The following is a 20,273-nucleotide window of genomic DNA, read 5'->3' on the forward strand; positions in this document are numbered from 1 at the left end:
GAAGTTAAGCCCATGTTACTAAACATGTATGAGTTGCAGAAAACCAATGCCAGTACAGTGATGCAGTCATTTATGGATTTCTGTCAAAAACTGTGGCCCGGTGGAATTCAGTTCGAAAAAGTTGTTGTTGTAGTTACTGACCAGGCTCCCTACATGCTTTCGGCATTTAACCAATTGAAGCCGTTGTTCCCTAAGTTAAGGCATGTAACCTGTTTGGCTCATGCCCTTCACAGGGTTTCTGAATCCATTAGGAACGAATACAACATTGTAAATGAGTTCATATCTGATCTGAAGAAAATACTCCTTAAGGCCCCGAGTCGCATTCTTGCCTACAGGGAAACTACCTGCCTGCCCCTGCCACATTTCCCCATCATTACTCGCTGGGGATCATGGATTGAGTGTGCTGCATTTCTGTGTGAAAATTTTGAAAAAATTAAGGAGTTTGTGCTTTCCCTGGATTCAACCGACGCAGGTGCAATTTCTAAGGCACAGCAACTTCTCCTCCCAGACAAGATAGATGATTTGCAAAATAAAAAAAATAAAAAAATAAAAAATTGTGTACATTCCTACAAGTACCTGTCGACAGCCATCAAAAGCTTAGAAGTACAAGGTGTCGAAAAGGAAAAACAATGGGATATCTTTATTACTGTGAGGGGCAGTTAGATGGTTTTGCCAGAGACAAACTTGAGGCTAGTCTTGACAAGAATCCGGATGTTGTGGAATTTGCCACTTCCACAGAGTTGCCATTCCGAGTGAATACTAAGTTTGCCCCACTTGTTTCTGTGGATGTAGAGAGAAGCTTCAGCTTATATAAAGATATTTTATCTCCGGAAAGAAACAAACTCACATTTAAAAATTTAGAAATGCTTAATGTTGTAAGGTACAACAGCTTTGTGTTTTTCCCCAACTCTGGTGAATAACTGTAACACAACCTATGTGTGTGTTGTGTACACAGCTTTGAGTGAATAGCTTAGACTAATGAAATAGGAGGGAAAGTTTTAATAAGTAGTATAATTATCAGCACCTTTTTTTCCCCAATCAGCACCTTTTTTGCCCCTTTTTGGGTCTTATTTTAGCACCTTTTCCCTTCCTTTTTCCCAATAAAATTTTCCCCTAAAAATCCTAACTCTGGTTATAGGTTTTGTTTTAGCATCCGCTTCATCCTCCCTGTTCATATTACATCCTCATCTTGGGAGCTAGAGGTACCAATAACATGAAATAACCCAAGTATACAAAAAGTGTACTGATGTGGACTTTTCTTGTCATCCAAACATCCAGGTTTCTCTGTCGGTGGGCAAAAGTTGGAAGTTCCTGGACTGCTGCTGCCTCTCTTGGATGAGATCGGTCTTTCGACACATCACAGTAGAACCTCTTCTCTTCTTCCTCTTCCTGCCTTCGTCTCTGGACGACGGCACGAGAAGAGCATTCATAACGTGGAAGACATGCGAAGCAGGGAAGTGCGGAAACGCGACGGCGAGTACCGTCGGCGAGCAGGTGGCCGTGTGGTACCTCCTGAGTCAGGTCGTCGCCTACGTGGTGCCTCTGATAAGTGCGGGGGTGCTCGCGGCATGGACGGACATCCACGGCCCCAAAGCGGCCATGCTCGTGGGAATGGTGGGCAAGACGCTGTACTACTTCACGTTCGTTTGCAACTCGTACTACACCCGGTGGGCGGTGGAGTACTCGCTACTGACCGCGTCCGTACCTTGCCTCGTCACCGGGTGTGACGTCACGGTCATGATGGCCGCGTGCTTCTACATGTCCGAACTGACGTTGCTTGATGGCAAGAGGACCTTCAGGTTCGCCGTGCTCGAAATAGTCGCCGTCGCGTCCTGTCGACTGGGTTACCATTTGGGCAACGGGCTCGTGGCGTCGGTCCCCGAAGTGTTCTACGTGACGTACCCGGTGTGCCTGTGCGTCAGTGCGTTGGGAATCCTCTACGTCGGCCTGCGCTTCGGTTCGGCCGGAGGGACGCAGCAGGATCACGTGGGCTCCATCTGTGACGCCTTGAAGTCCACGCTCAGACCATTCGTGTTGCTCTTCTTGCTGCTTGGTTTCTTCGGGACGATGTACAAGTGTAAGTATAACCTGGCCATATTTGTTAGTAAAGCTCAATGCCGAGGATCTCCCACTAACATCAAGCAAACATATCCACAGCTGTTTAAAGTTATTAAACGAAGCCTCATTGGGGAAAAAATCTATGGGAGTTATATCTGGGGAACGAGGTGGCCACACTATTTCCTCTCAACCGGTCTGGAAAGAATATTCCCCTACTTCTCTAGTTCCCCCAATTAATTAAAATGTAAAAGGGGGTCTATCAGTGTAAGAAAATATATAGGAAACTTAAGTTACATACTTGTGCTAAACCAAAACATAGAATATTCAGCCACGTCAAATACTTTACCCGCACAGCTTGGACACCTAGCCAATGGTTTAGTCATCTAACATTACCCATACAAAACTTGATGTCATTCATTACCATAACCTTGCGTCACTATATGCTCACAAAAGGTTTGGTTTAGAAAAGGAGGAACACAGTCCACAATGAGAGGGCATGCCATTTTGCTGGACAATGATTATTGGATGAATTTATTCCAGCTCTAGTAAGTAAAGTGCAAATCGCTACCTTCAGTCACTTTTGTTTTTCACCTCTCTTGTTATTGATGAATATAAATATACTGGTGCTGGGGGCGCCAAAATATATTCTCACACCAGGCGCAGAAATCTCTAGCAGCGACTCTGATTCTAACCTTTACACTTTAGGTGACGATCTTGTACTGGAGAGATACGTTGATGAACGGTTCTCGTGGAAATTCCATGCAAGCGTTGACTTCCTGACGCTGAAGGATATATTGGCCATTGCAGGTGAGCAAGTATTCGTTACTTCACAGTTTCTTAGTTTTTTTCCTTATTTACATACGTGATGATACTATGATGTACTGATTTTTACAAAGACTCAATTTTGTGCTATACTTTTCTAGCCAGCATTTCTAAAACTCAACCTCTTCCAAGTTGAAAAGTAATCATTCCTTCGATCTCAAGAAATATTATGGTTCAGTAATGTCTGATTATTTCTAGCATTCAATTTAACTTAGTCCTATGTCGTTGAGCCACTCCGTTGCGCAGTTGTATCTACAAGTTGCTTCAATTTTCCTAAATGTAAGTAGCTTTAAACGAAGTGGACATACATTATAAAATGTGGTTGTCTAAAGATATACTATGGTGAATTTCAGGGGTGATACTGGCCGTGCCAATCCTGACAATGTGCCTTGGTTTGCGGGATACGTCGCTTGCTATCATCGGCATATTCTCTGCACTTGCTTCACGACTGATCTACGCCTTGGCGGCAGCACCTTGGCTCTTCTATTTGGGTGAGTGCAGTAGTCCGCCATTTAAGTCGTTTTATTTTACGAATCCCACTGCTAGCGCTTGTAAAGAGGTGGACAACACTGATGTCCAAGTTATTTAAAGGACCTAATGTTTTAAATTTGTTTTAATCTGCCCATAGTTTCAGATTATTCATTGCAAAACAAAACAAACACACTCTTCTAAAATTAGACTATTTCCCTTATAGAAGGAAATGAAGTTGCCTTTATTTTTATACTTTAGGTCATATTGAATTAAAGTTTCTTGTAGCTTCTTTGTATTACCGTGACTTTATATATCACGTAAAGTGGTTGTTTATGATAAGTTTTTACCACGCACTAATTGGCAGGGAATGCCGTTCATGCGATAGCAAACGATCTAGGTTGACTTCGTGTTCTGGACGGTAATGGTACTCTTTCAGTGCGGGGACGGGGATATAATACCTTAAAGCATAGCACTTTAATTTTACCTGACACCTATCGGCACAAAAAACAAAACAAATAGCATTGTACCTGACACACCTGGTACCTGTAAACAACAAATGATAACTCGTACAAATATATGTATTGGTATCTAACATATACAAAACAAAACACAGTACAGCTCCCCCTGAAGCACTCATCCATTCACACACTCATTCATTCCCATGGGGTTATATCAACATAAAATTATACATGCAAGGCTTGTATTTATTCAGTGTACCTTTTATTTTTTTCTTCAACATGAACTCCTTGCATTAGGACGTTAATCTCTACTCCTGTGCTCCTTACAATTAATATGTGCCAGCCCTAAAAAAACAATTATCAAAATAAATTGTCGGCGTGATTGAACCTTTTGTTCAACAAGAACATTCGCGTCTGGACAGCAAGTATCAAATTTACCAATTATCTCGGACGGGGATAGTTACTACAAGCCCCTTTCTCGTCCTTCCAAACAATTACAATTCTGCTGCGTGACGAAATACTCAATTAGGCTCCAGCTGCCGGTATATCTCGATTAGCCTCGGCGCGAGCAAAACATTACATCACAACTCTATAACAAAGAAAACACCACTTGCGCGACCTGGACAAATTTAACACACATTACTCTACAAATAAAAGGCTAAACAGTCAACCCTCGATTAGTGACGCAAACGACTGGGAGGCGGATTACTTTACTATGGAGCACACTTTGACGAGTTACAATGGAATTTAACGCAATAAAGGAGCTTTATATTTAAATTATGACTATTAAAAGAGATTAAAAACAAACACAAAACTACCTATTTTATAACAATACTCGAATAAAAGACACGAAAGTTAGGTTTGGGATTTCGAGTCACGTCGAAAATTGCGAGTCAACATGCCATTAGTTTTTTGTGGTAGGGCGATGAAAGAAAACAATACCTTCGTACGTGGATATGAATCGACAGATGAATACTGTACCAAACTCTGGTACGTCATCGGGTGGTCCATCTTTCCTAGGTGCGTGTTCCATTGCGACGAAAAATGTTTCTTCTGTTAACAACGGCGACGGTGGGCGTCGATGGTGATACTTAGCACTTTCACTCCCTCTCGGCGTCGCTTATCTCTTCTTCGCTCCGACGTCGACCACCGGCGGCTAGCGTTTCTGACTCGTCGCTTTCATCTGGCGGGCGTCTCTCTGGTCCAGCATGGCCGTCTCTCGGGGTAGTCTCGGCGTCTCATCGTTCCATGGTTCCCCTGGCGGGCATCTCCCGAGCGTCGGCTGGGGTCCTTCCTCTCAAGCGTCGGGCATCTCTTCGTCGTTACTGTTGGCGTCCATCATCTCAGACGTCGATCTGGGATCCTTCCTCTCAGGCGTCGGGCATCCCTTCGGTCGCGTCGCAGCGGATGGTGTTGGCGGTAGCGTCTCGCCTGATGGTAGTGGCGGCGGTGTTAGGGACTTGGGAACAGACGTCCCCCTCTTCTCTTATCCTCCATGGTTTTTGATTGTCCTCGTTTCACAAAACAATTAACTGTGTGTGTTATAACAGACCCACAGTCTCACTTCGACGTCCTCCAGCGATTGATGTAAGCACACCCGAATCAACTCGCTGCTAGCCACACGCTGATCCGGAAAAAAACAAAAAAAAAACAGTCCAGAGCACAGAGGTGCTCTCACTGCAAGAATCGCGGCAAACTGTGTCAGAACTTCGGGGTATTGTTGTTTTATACCTGGTTTGAAACTTCGGTTGAAGGAGCGTTAAAACAAGCGTCGCTTCCCCTTCCAGCAAGGTTTGTTCACCCCGGGTGCATTCTGTTCCAACGTGTACAACGCGTGTCCTCAGCTAGGTACGAAGGGATTAAGTTTCCGTCTTCCCGGCGCCAGAATTGTAGATTCGTACATGGTCCATGATTTACCTTTTTACAACCTATTCGATCATACGTCCTTGATATTCAGTTGATCATCGTGAAATTACATCCAGGTATCTTTTATAACATGCCGCTTCGGTTGTCCAAATTTCAGGTATATCCGCCAACTGGAAACGGAGATATTCCATAAGGCCCATTTTTGTACAGGTGGGACGTAAAAAATGAACCTTCGTGACAATCGTCGCCGTGACTCCGAACCTTCCCCCAACTTCCGTTGTCTCGCCAGAATTTAATTTTGCCGACAGATACCTATGAACTTTCCAAACCTCAAAACTCAAATCTCACGCATTACATTAGTAATACATTGATTAATTATACATAATTATAATAAAATATTAGACAGGGATTTACATGTCCAATGAATACAGTGACATTTTTCTTTAATTACCCATTTTTCTTGTCAGATTGAAGATGACTGCAACCAACACCCCCTGACGTTGTCACTGAACAATACAGTAAAATATGCCGTTTCATCTGGTGACGTGTTAGTGAAAATAACATTTTGCAAAGACTACTTTTTCAATAAATCCCAGAACTATTAGACCAAGTTACAAACAATGAATAACTATGTTGAAAAAATGTACAATGAAAGCCAAAACTATTTCAGGTTCGTCTGTAGCAGCCTTAAGTCCACTGTTGCAGATAGCGGTAAAAACCAGTCTCTGTAGGATTGCGTCATGTGACCACCGAGGTAAGAAAGTTACAACTTAAAAACTATTTATAAATAATAACAATTAAAATTAGTGAAAAGAAGAATGATAAATTAATTAGACCAGAATCTATATAACCTATAATCCGCGTACCCCCAGGGGTCTCACGGGTCCTCGAATGTTACGAGATTTTTTATACGAGTACCTGTAGCGAAGGTTCTGGATAAATAGACTCTCCATTATTAAATGGATTTAAAATATACAATTTGTTCCACGGATTGCTAGAGGTAATGCTAGAGGATGACAATATATTTTTATTGCAGAAATTTTTAATATAAAATCCACATTTCCGGATTGCCAATAAGACAAGTATAAGTTAGTGCTCTGAAATTGAATTCACAGAAATTTCCTTCTTCCGAATTCTGGGCTCACTTACAATAAGATTTAAGGGAACTATCAAAGTGGGCTCTGAAGGGGAAAAATGCTTTTCGAAACAACATACGCGTTCGTAAAATTCTTTTGTGGTCTCCCTTATCTTACTCTTGAAGTTTTTAATATTTTACTGCAATAAAAGTATGTAAAGGTAACCACCAAAAAAGTTCTTGCGTTTTTGACGTCCCATTAATCATGCGCTCACAGAGAGGAAACGAAATGACGCACATGCCTGCCAAGCGATCGGGAGTTAGTCTGACCATCGACTGTCAGTAATGCAGCCACGTTGTGGACACACAGCAGTCATAGCTCGTCCAGTGTCGAAGAGAAATGGAGGTATCGAAGCAGCTTGTTCGCATGTGTTTGTTGTATGACTTTAAAGTGGGCCTGTCAGCTGCCGCATCAAGTCGCCGCATTTGCCAGTCATTTGGGGAGAATACCGTGAACGAACGCACTACCAGGCATTGGTTCCAGAAATTCCGTTCGGGAGATGTGAGCCTTTCGGATGAACCTCGTAGTGGACGACCACATGTGTTGGATGACGAGGCTCTCTAAGCAGCCATCGAGGCGGACAGTGGTGTAACGTGTGATGAACTTGAAGAAAGGTTCCATGTTTCCGCTGAAACAGTCAGACTACACCTGCATGGGATAGGGAAGTCATACAAGTTAAGCAAGTGGGTACCCCACACATTGTCGGCTGCCAACAAGGAACAATGAGCGACAGCCTGTTTGTCCTTGATCACTCGGCACCTGAACACACCCATATTTGATCGCTTGCTCACTGGTGACGAAAAGTGGGCCCTCTATGACACTCCCAAGTGTACCAGACATTGGTTGTCGCCACTTGACCCTGTTCCTCACACCTCAAGACCACCCACGAAAGGTTATGCTGTCTGTATGGTGGAATTGTGGTGCATTACGAGCTCCTTCCACCTGTTCAGACCATCACTGCTGACCTCTACTCTCAGCAGTTGCAAAGGGTGCACCGTGCATTGCGGCAGAAGGAGCCGGCTTTGGTGAATCGCAAGGGTGTGCTGTTCCTGCACGACAATGCCAAGCCACATGTGGCAAAGAAGACCCGGGAGACCCTTCAGCAACTTGGCTGGGAGACACCGTGCCATCCACCATATTCACTGGACCTTGCACCAACAGATTACCACCTGTTTCATTCCCTCGACAACCACCTCTATGGGAGATCCTTCGCAAACGAGGGAGACCTGCGGAACGCACTCACGGACTTCTATGCATCCAAGCCCGCTGAGTTTTATCACCAGGGTATTGTGCAGCTGCAGGAACGTTGGCAAAAGGTGTTGGATGCTGATGGAGATTACTTCGAAACCTAAGGGTATGTACCGTCCACTGTTGGTTGCTCTTTGTTTATCACTGCTCTAGAACGGCAAGAACTTTTTTTGGTTACCTTGTAATATGGAATACAATTTATTGTGTAATGTCATTAAAGATCCTTGATGATGAACTTCAAATGAATCGGTCACACGAACAAAGTTGTAACCAACAGTTTTGCCGACAGAGTCAACCCAGATATTAAATTGAAAAAAAAGTGTTTTTGGTTTCGAGAATATAGTAGTGACACATTTTATGAACCGATGAAAGATTTTTCTACACCGAGAAACTTCCTATTTGAGGAAAAACTTATAAGAGATAACAACATGGCTGATTGTTTTGCTGTTTATGTGGCATATGATTTTTGTTTACTACAACGTTCATTGTGTTACTGGCTCAAATAACACTGCACATCAAATTTGAAGACTTTTTCTGTCCTTCAGATGAAATCATGTGATTTGGACTAAACAAAGGATACAGAATTGAAATGTGAAAGCCGTATGCTTCTAGCACGTATTATTGTCATTGGACAGCCACCTGATGCATGTGTGAAAGGCATATTGCAATACACTGTACAGTAAGAAGGCGCAGTAACAATACATACAAACATGACGTTGTGGAGCATTTACGCTTGTACATATCTCTAGGGGTCTCCCTGATGATAGGCCAACAATGATCACCAAGCATACTGCCGTTCCAACCACTTTTCAAACACAACAATGTCCTGGTGGAACCTCTCCTCATGTTCATCACTGACTGCTCCCAGGTTTTCCGGGAAAAGCCCACATGTGAGTCCAGAAAGTGTAATTTGAGGTACATGTGGCACCCCATGATATGAAATAAGTTCACCATGTCACGAACAGTGACTTCATATTTGTGTGCTTTGACATTACCCATGAAACTAGAACACACCAACATGAATGCCTGCCATGCTGCATTTGTTGGGTCAGAAAGTGTAGAATCAAACGGCTTTAATCTGTATGCCAACAAACACACCTTCCTTAACCTTTGCCTCACTTAAGTGTGGGACTTTCGTCCAGAGGTACCTGAAAGCTTGGCCTTCTCGGCCTAGTGCTTTCACGAAGATTCTCATTAAACCAACTTGATGTGTAATGGGACAGAAATACATTCTGATTGATTGATTATAAAGAGTGCGGCAGCGTTCATAGCTTATTTTGGCTTGCGTAGTACAATGACGTAATGTATGAATGCCTGCCATCTCGTGCAGCATTCGTGTACTAATGAGGTGCCATTTCGATTGTTAGAGTGAGATGGATCGGTGGAGTGTACAGCATCGTGCCTTTGTTGTGGAAAGTTATTTCAAGAATAATGACTCTGTAATTGCTACCCAGCGTATATTTAGGCAACATTTCAACGTGGGACGTCATGGGAAAGTTCCAGATAGACGGACCATTCTGAGGTGGGTTAGTGCATTTCAATTAACGGCCGCTGCGTGTAATCGTAAACCAGGAAGAAGTGAAAGAACTGTGCGGACACCAGAAGGCGTGGAAAATGTTCGTGCTGCAATATTGCGTAGCCCAAAAAAATCTGCTCGCCGACATTCGCAAAATTTGCAAATGTCAGATCGCTCATTCAGGAGAATATTGCATGAAGATCTCCATTTTCACCCATATAAGCTGCAGATTGTGCAGGAAATTAAGCCTCGCGATTGGGTTTCACGAGAAACATTCTGCTTAACGATGCGTGATCTTCTTCGCCAAAATCCCGAAATGTTGGACACCATCATGATGTCAGATGAAGCTCATTTCGAGTTATGTGGTTCAGTGAATAAACAGAATTTGCGTTATTGGAGTGATGTAAACCCGCATGAACTGCACATCAAGCCATTGCATAGTTCTCGTGTCACAGTGTGGTGTGGAATTGCTTCGTTTGGGATTATTGGCCCTTATTTTTTCGAGAATGACATCGGTCAGGCTGTAACTGTCACGAGTGAACGCTACCTAATTATGCTGCAAGACTTCGTTCTTCCTCAACTAGGGATGTTGAATGTGGATATGGAACAATTATGGTTTCAACAAGATGGTGCAACCTCGCATACAGCCAGAATTTGCATGGCTTTTTTGCGACAGACATTCCCATGAAGAGTAATTTCCCGTTTCGGTGACATCTCCTGGCCGCCACGGTCACCCGATCTGTCATGTGCCGACTTTTTCCTTTGGGGGTACCTGAAGCAAGAAGTTTTCCGAACACGTTGTGCCACCATTCCTGAGTTGAAGGACCGCATAAGAACTGCCGTCGGCAATATCCCAGGGAATATGTTACGACGAGTTATGGAAAGCTTCCAACGTCGCCTGGATGAATGTATTGTGCAGAGGGAGCATCATTTGAGAGGGGTTATATTCAAATATTAATCCACCCAATTGGACAATGACTTACACTTTATCAAATGGCATACCTTTAACTATTAATTGACATAATAACTAATAAATAAAATGCATTTACTTCCTCATGGTGTGCTATTAATATCCTACTATGAACGCTGCCGCACCTTGTATTAAAATAACTTCTCTCTCGTTGCCGCATCCCACAGTTTGGGGGCTTCTCAATTAGATCTCGTGATATGTTCTTGATGCCTGTAGTAGCGGCCAGTGTTTACGGACATAATGATTATCTCTGTCCCGACTGTCCCGCTCACAGAGGAAGCAACAGTATTTCATGTAACCTTCTTGCATTCATCTTATCATGTCATACCAATGTATAATCTCGAGCATTCATTCTTTGTAACATAGGAGAAACACACTTACGGCTATTGTACCTTACGTTTCTTATGTAACTTTCAAATGTTGTGTTTTTGGCTAAATTATACGTGATACACGGAAACAAATTGCAGATTCGCTTTTGTCATGCACAAATACATCACAATCACACATGTTCATCTAAAGGACAAATTTCGTGTTCTGCAGTGTAATAAGTCCTAAAGGGTTCGCAACAATAACAACAAAAAAAGATATACCTAACGGAGTCCTTAGTAAATGAAAAGTTCAGAACAGTTGAGTTAGACCATAAAATATTTTGAAAGCTTCTTTAAAGTTAATACGAAAAATACAAAACATATCATTATAACAACTTGACCATTTTAGCTCCCTCCTTCTCTCTTCCCAGAGACTCATCTCCATATGCATAATTTCAACCAAGGTTCCGAATCAGACAAGTCATACATAAATGCTGAAGCATCCACATATATCTTAAGAAACGACAAAAAGAACGAACAAGACATTTGAACCCTCACTACCTTCTGTTCTAGCAAAGGCGTTCGCTCTGATGGCTTCACTGGAAGGCAGCTCCCACATCGCAGGAAGCGTCCTCTACAACCACCTGTACAACGACACCAAAGAGACCTTCCCGCCGTCCATATTCTACCTAACCGTCGGCTTCGAGGTGTTCACCCTAGCATTTGCAATGTAAGTATTCCCTCACGCTTGTGCTACAGACATTATTTCATAAATGTGTGAATAATGAATTTTATTGGTGTACAAAGTTCTTCATGTCACATTCAATTTAAAGATGAAAATAATATTAAATTCATATAAAGTTTTAGCCCTTGGGAAACCGCCCCCCCCCCCCCGACATACCTACCCACCATATTGTTTAGGCGGTTTCTGGACATTTTATGTCCAAAGTTTTGGAGAAGGTTTTAGTTTTTCCACCTCCATTCACTAGCGTACGCAGGTTTTTTTTTTTTTCAGAGGGAGCTGGAATTGTAAAGATGGGTATTACATAGCTGCGTTCAAGGAGAGTGATACTATAACATATTTCGAAATTACCATTTTTAACCTTTGTTTTCAAACCTGTTCGAAGACAAAAATACTAATCGAGGGTCATTTTATGGCGAGTTTACATTTACCACTTTGATTTCTCCCGAGTTCCTTACTGCTTTCGTTTGAATTTTTTTTTTTTTCAAAATTTCGTGAAAGGCTGTAGCCCCTCCCCCTGCGTACGCCATCGTCTCCATTACATTATCAGTTGTTAAATAGCTATATGATCTTTGAAACACATGATTTTAATATTTTAATTAATAAGTTAGAACCAAAGATATAACGACTAAGACATGCTGAGACTATATCAGGCGGTAAAATAATATTGAGAAAAGAGAAATATCACAGATGGAATGGTGACCGGGATGGATAGATAGTGGCGAGGGTTTGGGGATGCTATGGAGGGAGAAAATAAATATTTGAACTGAAGGCTGATTAGGAAGAAGGCTTACTAACAGCTGTAATGGTCGGATTGACCATTACTGGTTTTGGTAATATGTTAATTAATTGCTGGGCAGCTACAAGGTGTAGGGTTAAGTAATACGTTTCCATGTGTGTACCTTTTGTTATTATTGCATGTAAGTGTATGTGCTTAATGAATTATGATTTTTGCTGGATGTTAGATTCCCATGTTTTTTAGCCTCCCGCTTGGGGGAGGCTAAAGTCCGTTACAGTGGAATTTTCCACTTCTGGGTCCACGTCCACGGACGTTTACCCCGACTATAAAAAGGCCAGTGAGCTGTAGGGAAAAAAACACATTTTTTACGACCTTCACAACGACGAAGACCCTTCGAAAGTCTTGTCCACTCAGGGTGGCTAGACTGAAGATTGAGAAGAAAATGTACTACTTGGCAAATGAACATCTTCTAGAGTCTTGTCCACTTATGGTGGCTAGACTGATGTCTGAAACTAATGTATCATTTGGCCAAGGAAACCTCTTCGAGAGTTTAGTCCTTTTAAGGTGGCTAAACTAATGATGAAAAATATATGTAGCATTTGGATAAGCCAACCCCTGTTTGAAATCCCCAAGTTTCCAAATTAGCAAAAGATTTGCATTTGTAAGATATGGCCGAGTCGCATCATAATGCCTAGCGGGCTGAATGAGGATACTGCGTAAGGAAACGCAAGACTGTCGGAATATCAATTAAGTCGAGGGTAGGCCACAGAGATAGTTAGGCTAGCCCTGTGTTAATGAAAGTACCAATTGATTAGGCCATAGGCACGCCTTTGCTTGAATTAAGGAAATTGGTTGATTATGTAAATGCTCATATGGAAACACTGAAAATATGTAAATAATAGCAACATATAAGAAATCCATATAATCCTGATATGATCCACATTTTTATGTGACGTCATCAGTAGAAGATATGTCACTAATGTATTTATTTTTGTAAAAGAAGGCGTAATTTCTTTGTTATTATATGTAATATTGCACCCTGTTTGTAATATATATATTTTGTTTAATGTTCATTGTATTTTATGCTCTGTTATGAGTAATTTAATGTATCTTTGTTTGACAGAGTGCACTATACGACTTTGTATTTCTAAACATGCATAGATGTCAGTTTTGTTGGTAGAATCTTTTTGTAAATAGTGAGTGATTCATCTGTACTTTAATCTGTGTTCTCGAAACAGTATAAAAGCGAGGATATCGCGTAAGTAATAGCACAATTTCGCCACGGATCGTCGAAGCTTTTAAACTTAAAAAAATAACTCCTCGGTGTTGTGCATACATCCTCGTATGGTAGTTCGGGGCGCAAGCTAGGCCTATGTGAACATAGGTACGCCGATAGCCATGTATTGATGCTATGCACAATACTGCAACCATTCTACGTTAAATAATAAAGCTAGCCTAAGGGTTAATTTGAAAATAAAAGGCTAAAGAGCAAATATTGGCTCAGTTATCATTGCATATCTCTTGGTGTGGTAGTTCGGGGCGCAAGCTAGGTCTATGTAATCATAGGCTTGCCGATAGCCACGCATTGAGTTTATGCGTTTTAGTTGAGTCAATTCATCGACAAAGCGAAATCCTCGCCTTCGTCTCAAGTATAGTTGCATTATAATTGCAAGAAATAAAGAATAAAACCTTTCAGTTGATACATACTGCAGTAATGTGGTTTTATTTCTCTGTGCTGTGAATATTGTCTTTGCCTAACACTATCCCTGTACCTGAGAGGAGTCTGTGTACTTCACTGAGTCTCATCGTTCACCGCTGAGTATTATTAAGTTATTATTAATAAATATAACCATACGTTTAATAGTATAATAACACGTCTAGACTGAACGTGTCAAGTGGCGCCCAACGTGGGGCCCGATTGAGAAAAGATTGGTGATTCCCGATTGAGAAAAGGTTGGTGAAGGCTTGATTGATTAAAAGATTGGTGAAGGTTTGATTGAGAAAAAGATTGGTGATAACTAGATTGAGACGGAAGATAAACATTTTAATTGAATCCAGAGATGCAGTCCTTTAAGATAAAACACTCAACGTCCTTTGGATGTTCATCAGTTGTGTCAGAGGCGCAATTATATAACAAGGATCCATTAAATCTAATGTCTTACGTCCGACCGGAAGTAAATCCAGAAGAAGGGAAGAAGAGGATGGAGTATCAGCGTAAGATACATGAAATAAATTCAAGAAAATACGTCGAGTGGCAGAGAGAATTCGAAAAGACAGAACAAGATATGTACAGAGAAATACAAACAGAGAAACTAATTTCAGAAGTTGTGTCCGAGCAGATCCAACCTTTGGAGGATTCGCTGCGTGAACACGTGACAAAGGAAATTGCCGACTTGAAGAAATATCTGAAAGAAGAGATGTCTTTGCAGTTTTTCCTGTTGAGGAAATCGTTAACCGTAGAACTCTCTGGGACAAACGTAAAAGAAGTTGAGGAAATTGCTGGCACTAAAGACTTCAAGAATCCTATAGGAATTCAAGATGGTGGTCGAGATCCGTTGCTCTCTACGATGATGCAAGGCGCCGTGCATGTGCAGAGAGATGTAATGGATGTGGCGGTACAAACTGAAGAAGAAATCGAGATGTGTAACCTTTGCGGTTGTCGCAAAGAATCCCGAATGGACTTAATTATAGAGACTATGGAAATGCAAGTGCCTGTAGAAGAAAAACCGGAATGTTCCCGAAGAATAAGTGAAGATGATGGTTTAAGTGAGATTAGTCTGGAGGATGAAATGTTGGTGGATCTAACCATATCGCCAAGACTTTATGACGAACTTAGGGCCAGTTTTTCAATGTCCTGTTAATCTTTCTGTTGACTAACTGCCAGTTGGAGATAACAGCCAGTCTTAACCAGCACCGGGTTTTTCAATGCGAAAGTAACTACCAGTTAACTAAACCATGGTTCGTTCTCCGAAACAGTGTGTTGGCAATTCTGAAGCACAGAAATTACAGGAAATCGACCTGCGCGCCATCTGTTAGTATAGTTTCAAACCGCGTCGACTGACACACAGCCTGGCGTTTAAATGTAGAACTACAAGCACGGCGCGCTCAAAAGCACGTTATTGCATTGTGAAACGATATGAACAATGGCAGCGCGTCCATTTTGTATGCTTACGAAATAAATTAACGAAAGACAGCACTACAAATTTGGTGTTCTTCTAATAAAGGCCAATTCCACGTGGGGGAAATGATGTTATGAGGCGCAAGCGCAGATACTTTCTTGTAGAAGAAACGTGAAGAACTCGAAAGTCGAGACATTAATAATAACTGTTTGTTAATATAAACACTATTATTATTATTATTAATATGTAAATATTGTACATTTGACTGCATGCTTTGTACCTCTCTATGCATGTTGTTGAGCGAAAAAACAACATGTTAATAGTAAGCATGCTTTCTAAACTTCTAAAAATATGAAGGTATGAGTAAAAATAATTTTAAAATTTACTGAAATATTTATCCGAGAAGATCATTCAAGAATAAAGCGTGAATTGAATGCTACACACGTAATAAATAATTGACAAGAAAAAAAATACCCGTGACCAGGACTCGAACTCGTATTACAAAACACAACACGTTCCGAAAGCTGGTGCCGCTAACAACTACACCAAATTACCGATTGAAAACTATCACGCCTAGTAGACCGGGTATCCTGGCCACAAATTCTCTAACACAACCTTGCCCGCGAATTCTAGCAACTACGCTGCTTAATTTCCATATTTGCATGGACGTTGGTAAGCTCTGCCAAACAAAACAAGTCTTTTTCTGTACCAATTTGAAAGTTTTATGAATCATATCTTGTTTAATCTGACATTGAAGTTGCGAGTGTGGAACTTCGATAGCTGCACGAGGCATCCATGTTGCTTCGCAACTTCCAGTTAGGCTGGTAACTGCAAGACAGCGTTGCCAGGTCATATTTTCAAAAATCGGGAGATCGTCCCCTGAAAAATCAGGAGATCTGCTTAAAAAATCAGAAGAACTAATAATAGCATATTATCAACGTTCTGGGGGGGGGGGTTGAGTGGGAAAAGCTTCCCACTATCATTATTGAACGTTAATTATTAATTTTAGATGTCAAAAGATAATACTGTTATGTTAATACAAATTTTATTATGAATTTGTACTTCAAGTGGTACCCCCTTAATTCACCTAAGGTAAAGATACAGTTTCCCCCAACCAGTGGCGATGATCGAGTGCCAAAACAGAGGGGGTGCAAGTGACAGTACTGGAAAAAATCCGACCTCGATTTTCTGTTCATCTCTCAGAAATATTCTAAAATAAATGGTTGTGACTGTGCGTGGATTTATGTACTTCGCGTTTAGAAGTTTATGGAAACATTTCGTGATTTTTGTGTTAACTAAGACTAGAGCTTCAGCCACTACGCATTCGGGGATATATTTTTGAATTACTCTACCTGATAACACCTTAGCTTGCTTTTATTTAAAATTAGACAAAGTTAGAGGATGTAAGAACGCCCACAGCTTTTTTTTTTAACAACACATTCAAAGCATACTCGCATTAATGGAGAAGGGCTATCATGCCTGAACCCCCGAAATATCCTTGAATTAAAACTTTACTTTCAATCACGGAAGGTAACCAACCAGTATTAGATTGATTGATTGATTTGGTTTATTTTACTTCGCATCTGCCACATTTGTCTAATCATAAATATGTGAAATTGATGAAGGGACACTCACAAAGAGCACCCATGCCCAGTCCGGGATTCGAACCCGGGAACCAGTATCAGACAAGTCGCAGGTTTTTTCTTCAACTTTTTTCCCAGTCACTCCAGACAATGTAAATGTTAATTAAATCGCCTTTTGCATTCGAGGATTATCTGGTATAAAATCGGGAAAGAGAATTTCTACCGCCACAGTATTGATTGAGTATAAAGGGACATAAGACCAATTCTAGTAGCAGTTACGCTCAGAAATGGCTTAAATAAAAACATGAACTATTATTTCTAAGTTAAGAGACTGCGACGTACAAGCATAGGTATAAGTCTGCAACAGCAGTTTACTAAGCCGACCTCCGTGGCTGAGTAGTTAGCACAGCGCTATGACATCAGGAAACCCATCTCGGGATCGATTGATTGATTTAGTTTATTTTACTTCGCGTTTTGTGCTTCTTGGCAAATTCGATGGGGATGAGTGATGAAATGATGAAATTGATGAATGGACATTCACAAACAACCAAGCCCGAGCGGGATTCGAACCCGGGACCCTTGGCGTCGCAGCGCGATGTGCTAACCACTCGACCCCAGGGTCCGGCCGTCTCGGGATCGAATCTCGGCCTGGGCACGGTTATCTCTTTATCAATTTCATCATATCATCATTCATCCTCGTCTTCGCGATTAGCCAAAAGTGGCAGAAATGCGAAGTAAAATAAACCAAATCAATCAATCGACATTTTACTAAGAGCTTTTGTAACCATAACCTTTAGCTGCATTCGTTATGTGGACTCCCTTTTTATCAGAGTTGCAATAAACACTACCATAAAACGGAAAACTTGGTCCTATGTGTGGGTGGCAACATTGGTATTTAGTTGTAACCAGTTTTCAGTTACCTCCCCTTTGACAAAAACCGCACCAGATGGGACACCCGTGTTGGAGTTCCCAATGCACAATGGGCTCAAGAAACCGCGCGTCTTTCCCAATGTCATCAAGCCTGGTATAACCATTTTCTATAGTATAACTCTCTCCACCACACCTACCTCTCTCTCTCTCTCTCTCTCTCTCTCTCTCTCTCTCTCTCTCTCTCTCTCTCTCTCTGCAGAATATTCATGGGTCTTTGCATTCCATCAGCTGAATATGTAAATTTTAAATAAACTTTCCATTTCTTAAAAATAATTGTTCATTATAAATATTTAAGGAAGCAAAAAATCAGGAGATTTCCACATTTTCATGAAACTTGTCAGGAGATCAGTAGACCGTGCTGAAAATCAGGAAATCTCCTGCGAAATCAGTAGACCTGGCAACACTGCTGCAAGAAGAAGCACCAGTAAAGATAATCGCCACCAGAGTTCCAGTTACGAGCTAACTGTACATTGAAAAACCGAAATTTTCACTAACTTCCAGTTACGTGCTAACATGAACCTTAACTGGACATTGAAAAACCGGCCCTTAGTGCTCTTGGTGAAGAGTCAGTTTGGAATGAAATGGAAGAAATCAGTGAGGTAGACTCGAAAGGAAATTTTCCTTTAGTGTGTGAAATCGATCAAGGTTCTAATCAGAATCTTATGGAGAAGATTTCCGAGCAAACAACAAAACAACTGAAGTTTGAAGAACTTGTTAGCCGTATGGTTGCAGAACTTAAGTATGTGGGCAGCCGTAGCAAATTAAAGAAAAGGCTGATGAAACATGTTTGTGTCAATAAGGGTATTGTTTGCATGAAAGTTCCTTGAAATTTAAAGGAGATATTATGACTAACACTCCAGGTATTTGGTGTATATAGTATGTTTGTAATACCCATAGATATTTAATGGTTTTAGTGGATGACTGTACCTGTAAATATTAATTTGTATTATTATTACGTATTATTTAGTATTTTTGTGAAAAAAGGGTAATTCGTATAGTGCATATTCTCCGCAAATCGTTCTTCTCCTTCATTTATATATGTATATATATATATATATATATATATATATATATATATCGTCCAAGAAACTATTTTCAAAGTGGGGGCCATATGATACGAACCTCACGGCTCATATCCATGTGCCGTTAATTATTCTTGGTTATTTTATATTAGTTGGTTCTTATTATTTGATGATTAATATTTCATATTTCATAATTTTTGATAAATAGAAAGATTATTACTAGACTTATATAATCCACTAATATTTCCTTTATTGTAACAAAAGTGTAAACGCAGCCTAATGTAATAATCTATATGTTAATTTTCTGACCGAATCTTTAATATTGGATATGTAAATCTGTGTTCTTTCACGGTAGAAAATGTTTATGATTTAGATTGACATAGATTTCGTTTAGCAACAATGGGAAGATCGAATCTGTTCTTTTAAGTTTAATGAATTCAATAAGGTTCAAGTTGCAACGAGGAATGATTCGAGTTTAGTCTTTATTAACAGAGATGAATCGTTCCCCTTATACAATTTTATTTGGTTTTGCTGCAACGTGGAAATTAGTTAAACTTTGATATTGAGATTGTGAATATAGACATTGATGAGTATTTAGTTTTTGGAAATGTCGCAAGTCGCGCTGTGCAAATTACGTAATGGTTAACAAGTGAGCATCGATTGGAAAGGTATATAAGTAAATGCGGAGCTTAGTTTGCACGCATTCCATCAGCGTCGGCTCTACGATATAAACATCTAATGACACTTGGGAATAAAGATACCTGTATTTCGCCAAGCATAATTTATACTTCGAAATTTATAATGTTATGGGACGACAGGTTAGGATCGGCCGAAATCCTTCGAGGTTAATGACGCCTGCCTATTGGACATGTATTTGTCACTGTTGACCCATATATTCTCATTCTTACGGATAAATGATAGAATTTCAGATCTCCGAACTTTATTTTGGCCTTCTTCAAAATTTATTCAACGTAGACTTATTTGGGCAAGGAAGCAAAACTAGACATGTAATGCAACATGTCTCGTTTTCAATGGAAATGTCATCATTGGCGTGTATCTTGATGCAAGCTCTGCCTATTAACGTTTCTCGATCCCAAGTACTCAGTGGAGCCCGTAGATTCTATTCTGCTTAAATCCTGCCCGTATTAACATCGATACTCGTGACACATTTTGGTCGCAATACTGTAGGAAGGGGCACGTACGAAAGTTTTTGTCTGCTACTGAATGGTAGGCCGTAAGCTTCGTCTACGGTTGCAAAAACGACAGGATTCTCTTCCCTGGTACG

General features: G+C 40.8%; 1 protein-coding gene across 2 annotated transcripts in view; it reads left to right on the forward strand.

The window, feature by feature from the left end:
- LOC145987338 (putative peptidoglycan muropeptide transporter SLC46) overlaps positions 1 to 20,273 on the forward strand; it is a 40,303-nt gene that overhangs the window by 10,282 nt on the left and 9,748 nt on the right. For both annotated transcript variants that reach the window (XM_083121858.1, XM_083121859.1), the window contains exons 2-6: positions 1,279 to 2,077; positions 2,764 to 2,865; positions 3,234 to 3,371; positions 6,346 to 6,429; positions 11,427 to 11,583. In XM_083121858.1, coding sequence (XP_082977984.1) covers positions 1,279 to 2,077; positions 2,764 to 2,865; positions 3,234 to 3,371; positions 6,346 to 6,429; positions 11,427 to 11,583 — 1,280 coding nt within the window. The remainder of the gene's footprint in view (positions 1 to 1,278; positions 2,078 to 2,763; positions 2,866 to 3,233; positions 3,372 to 6,345; positions 6,430 to 11,426; positions 11,584 to 20,273) is intronic.

Source organism: Lepisma saccharinum, chromosome 4, assembly GCF_977018435.1.
Source record: "Lepisma saccharinum chromosome 4, izLepSacc3.1, whole genome shotgun sequence".
NCBI classification, from domain to species: Eukaryota; Metazoa; Arthropoda; class Insecta; order Zygentoma; family Lepismatidae; genus Lepisma; species Lepisma saccharinum.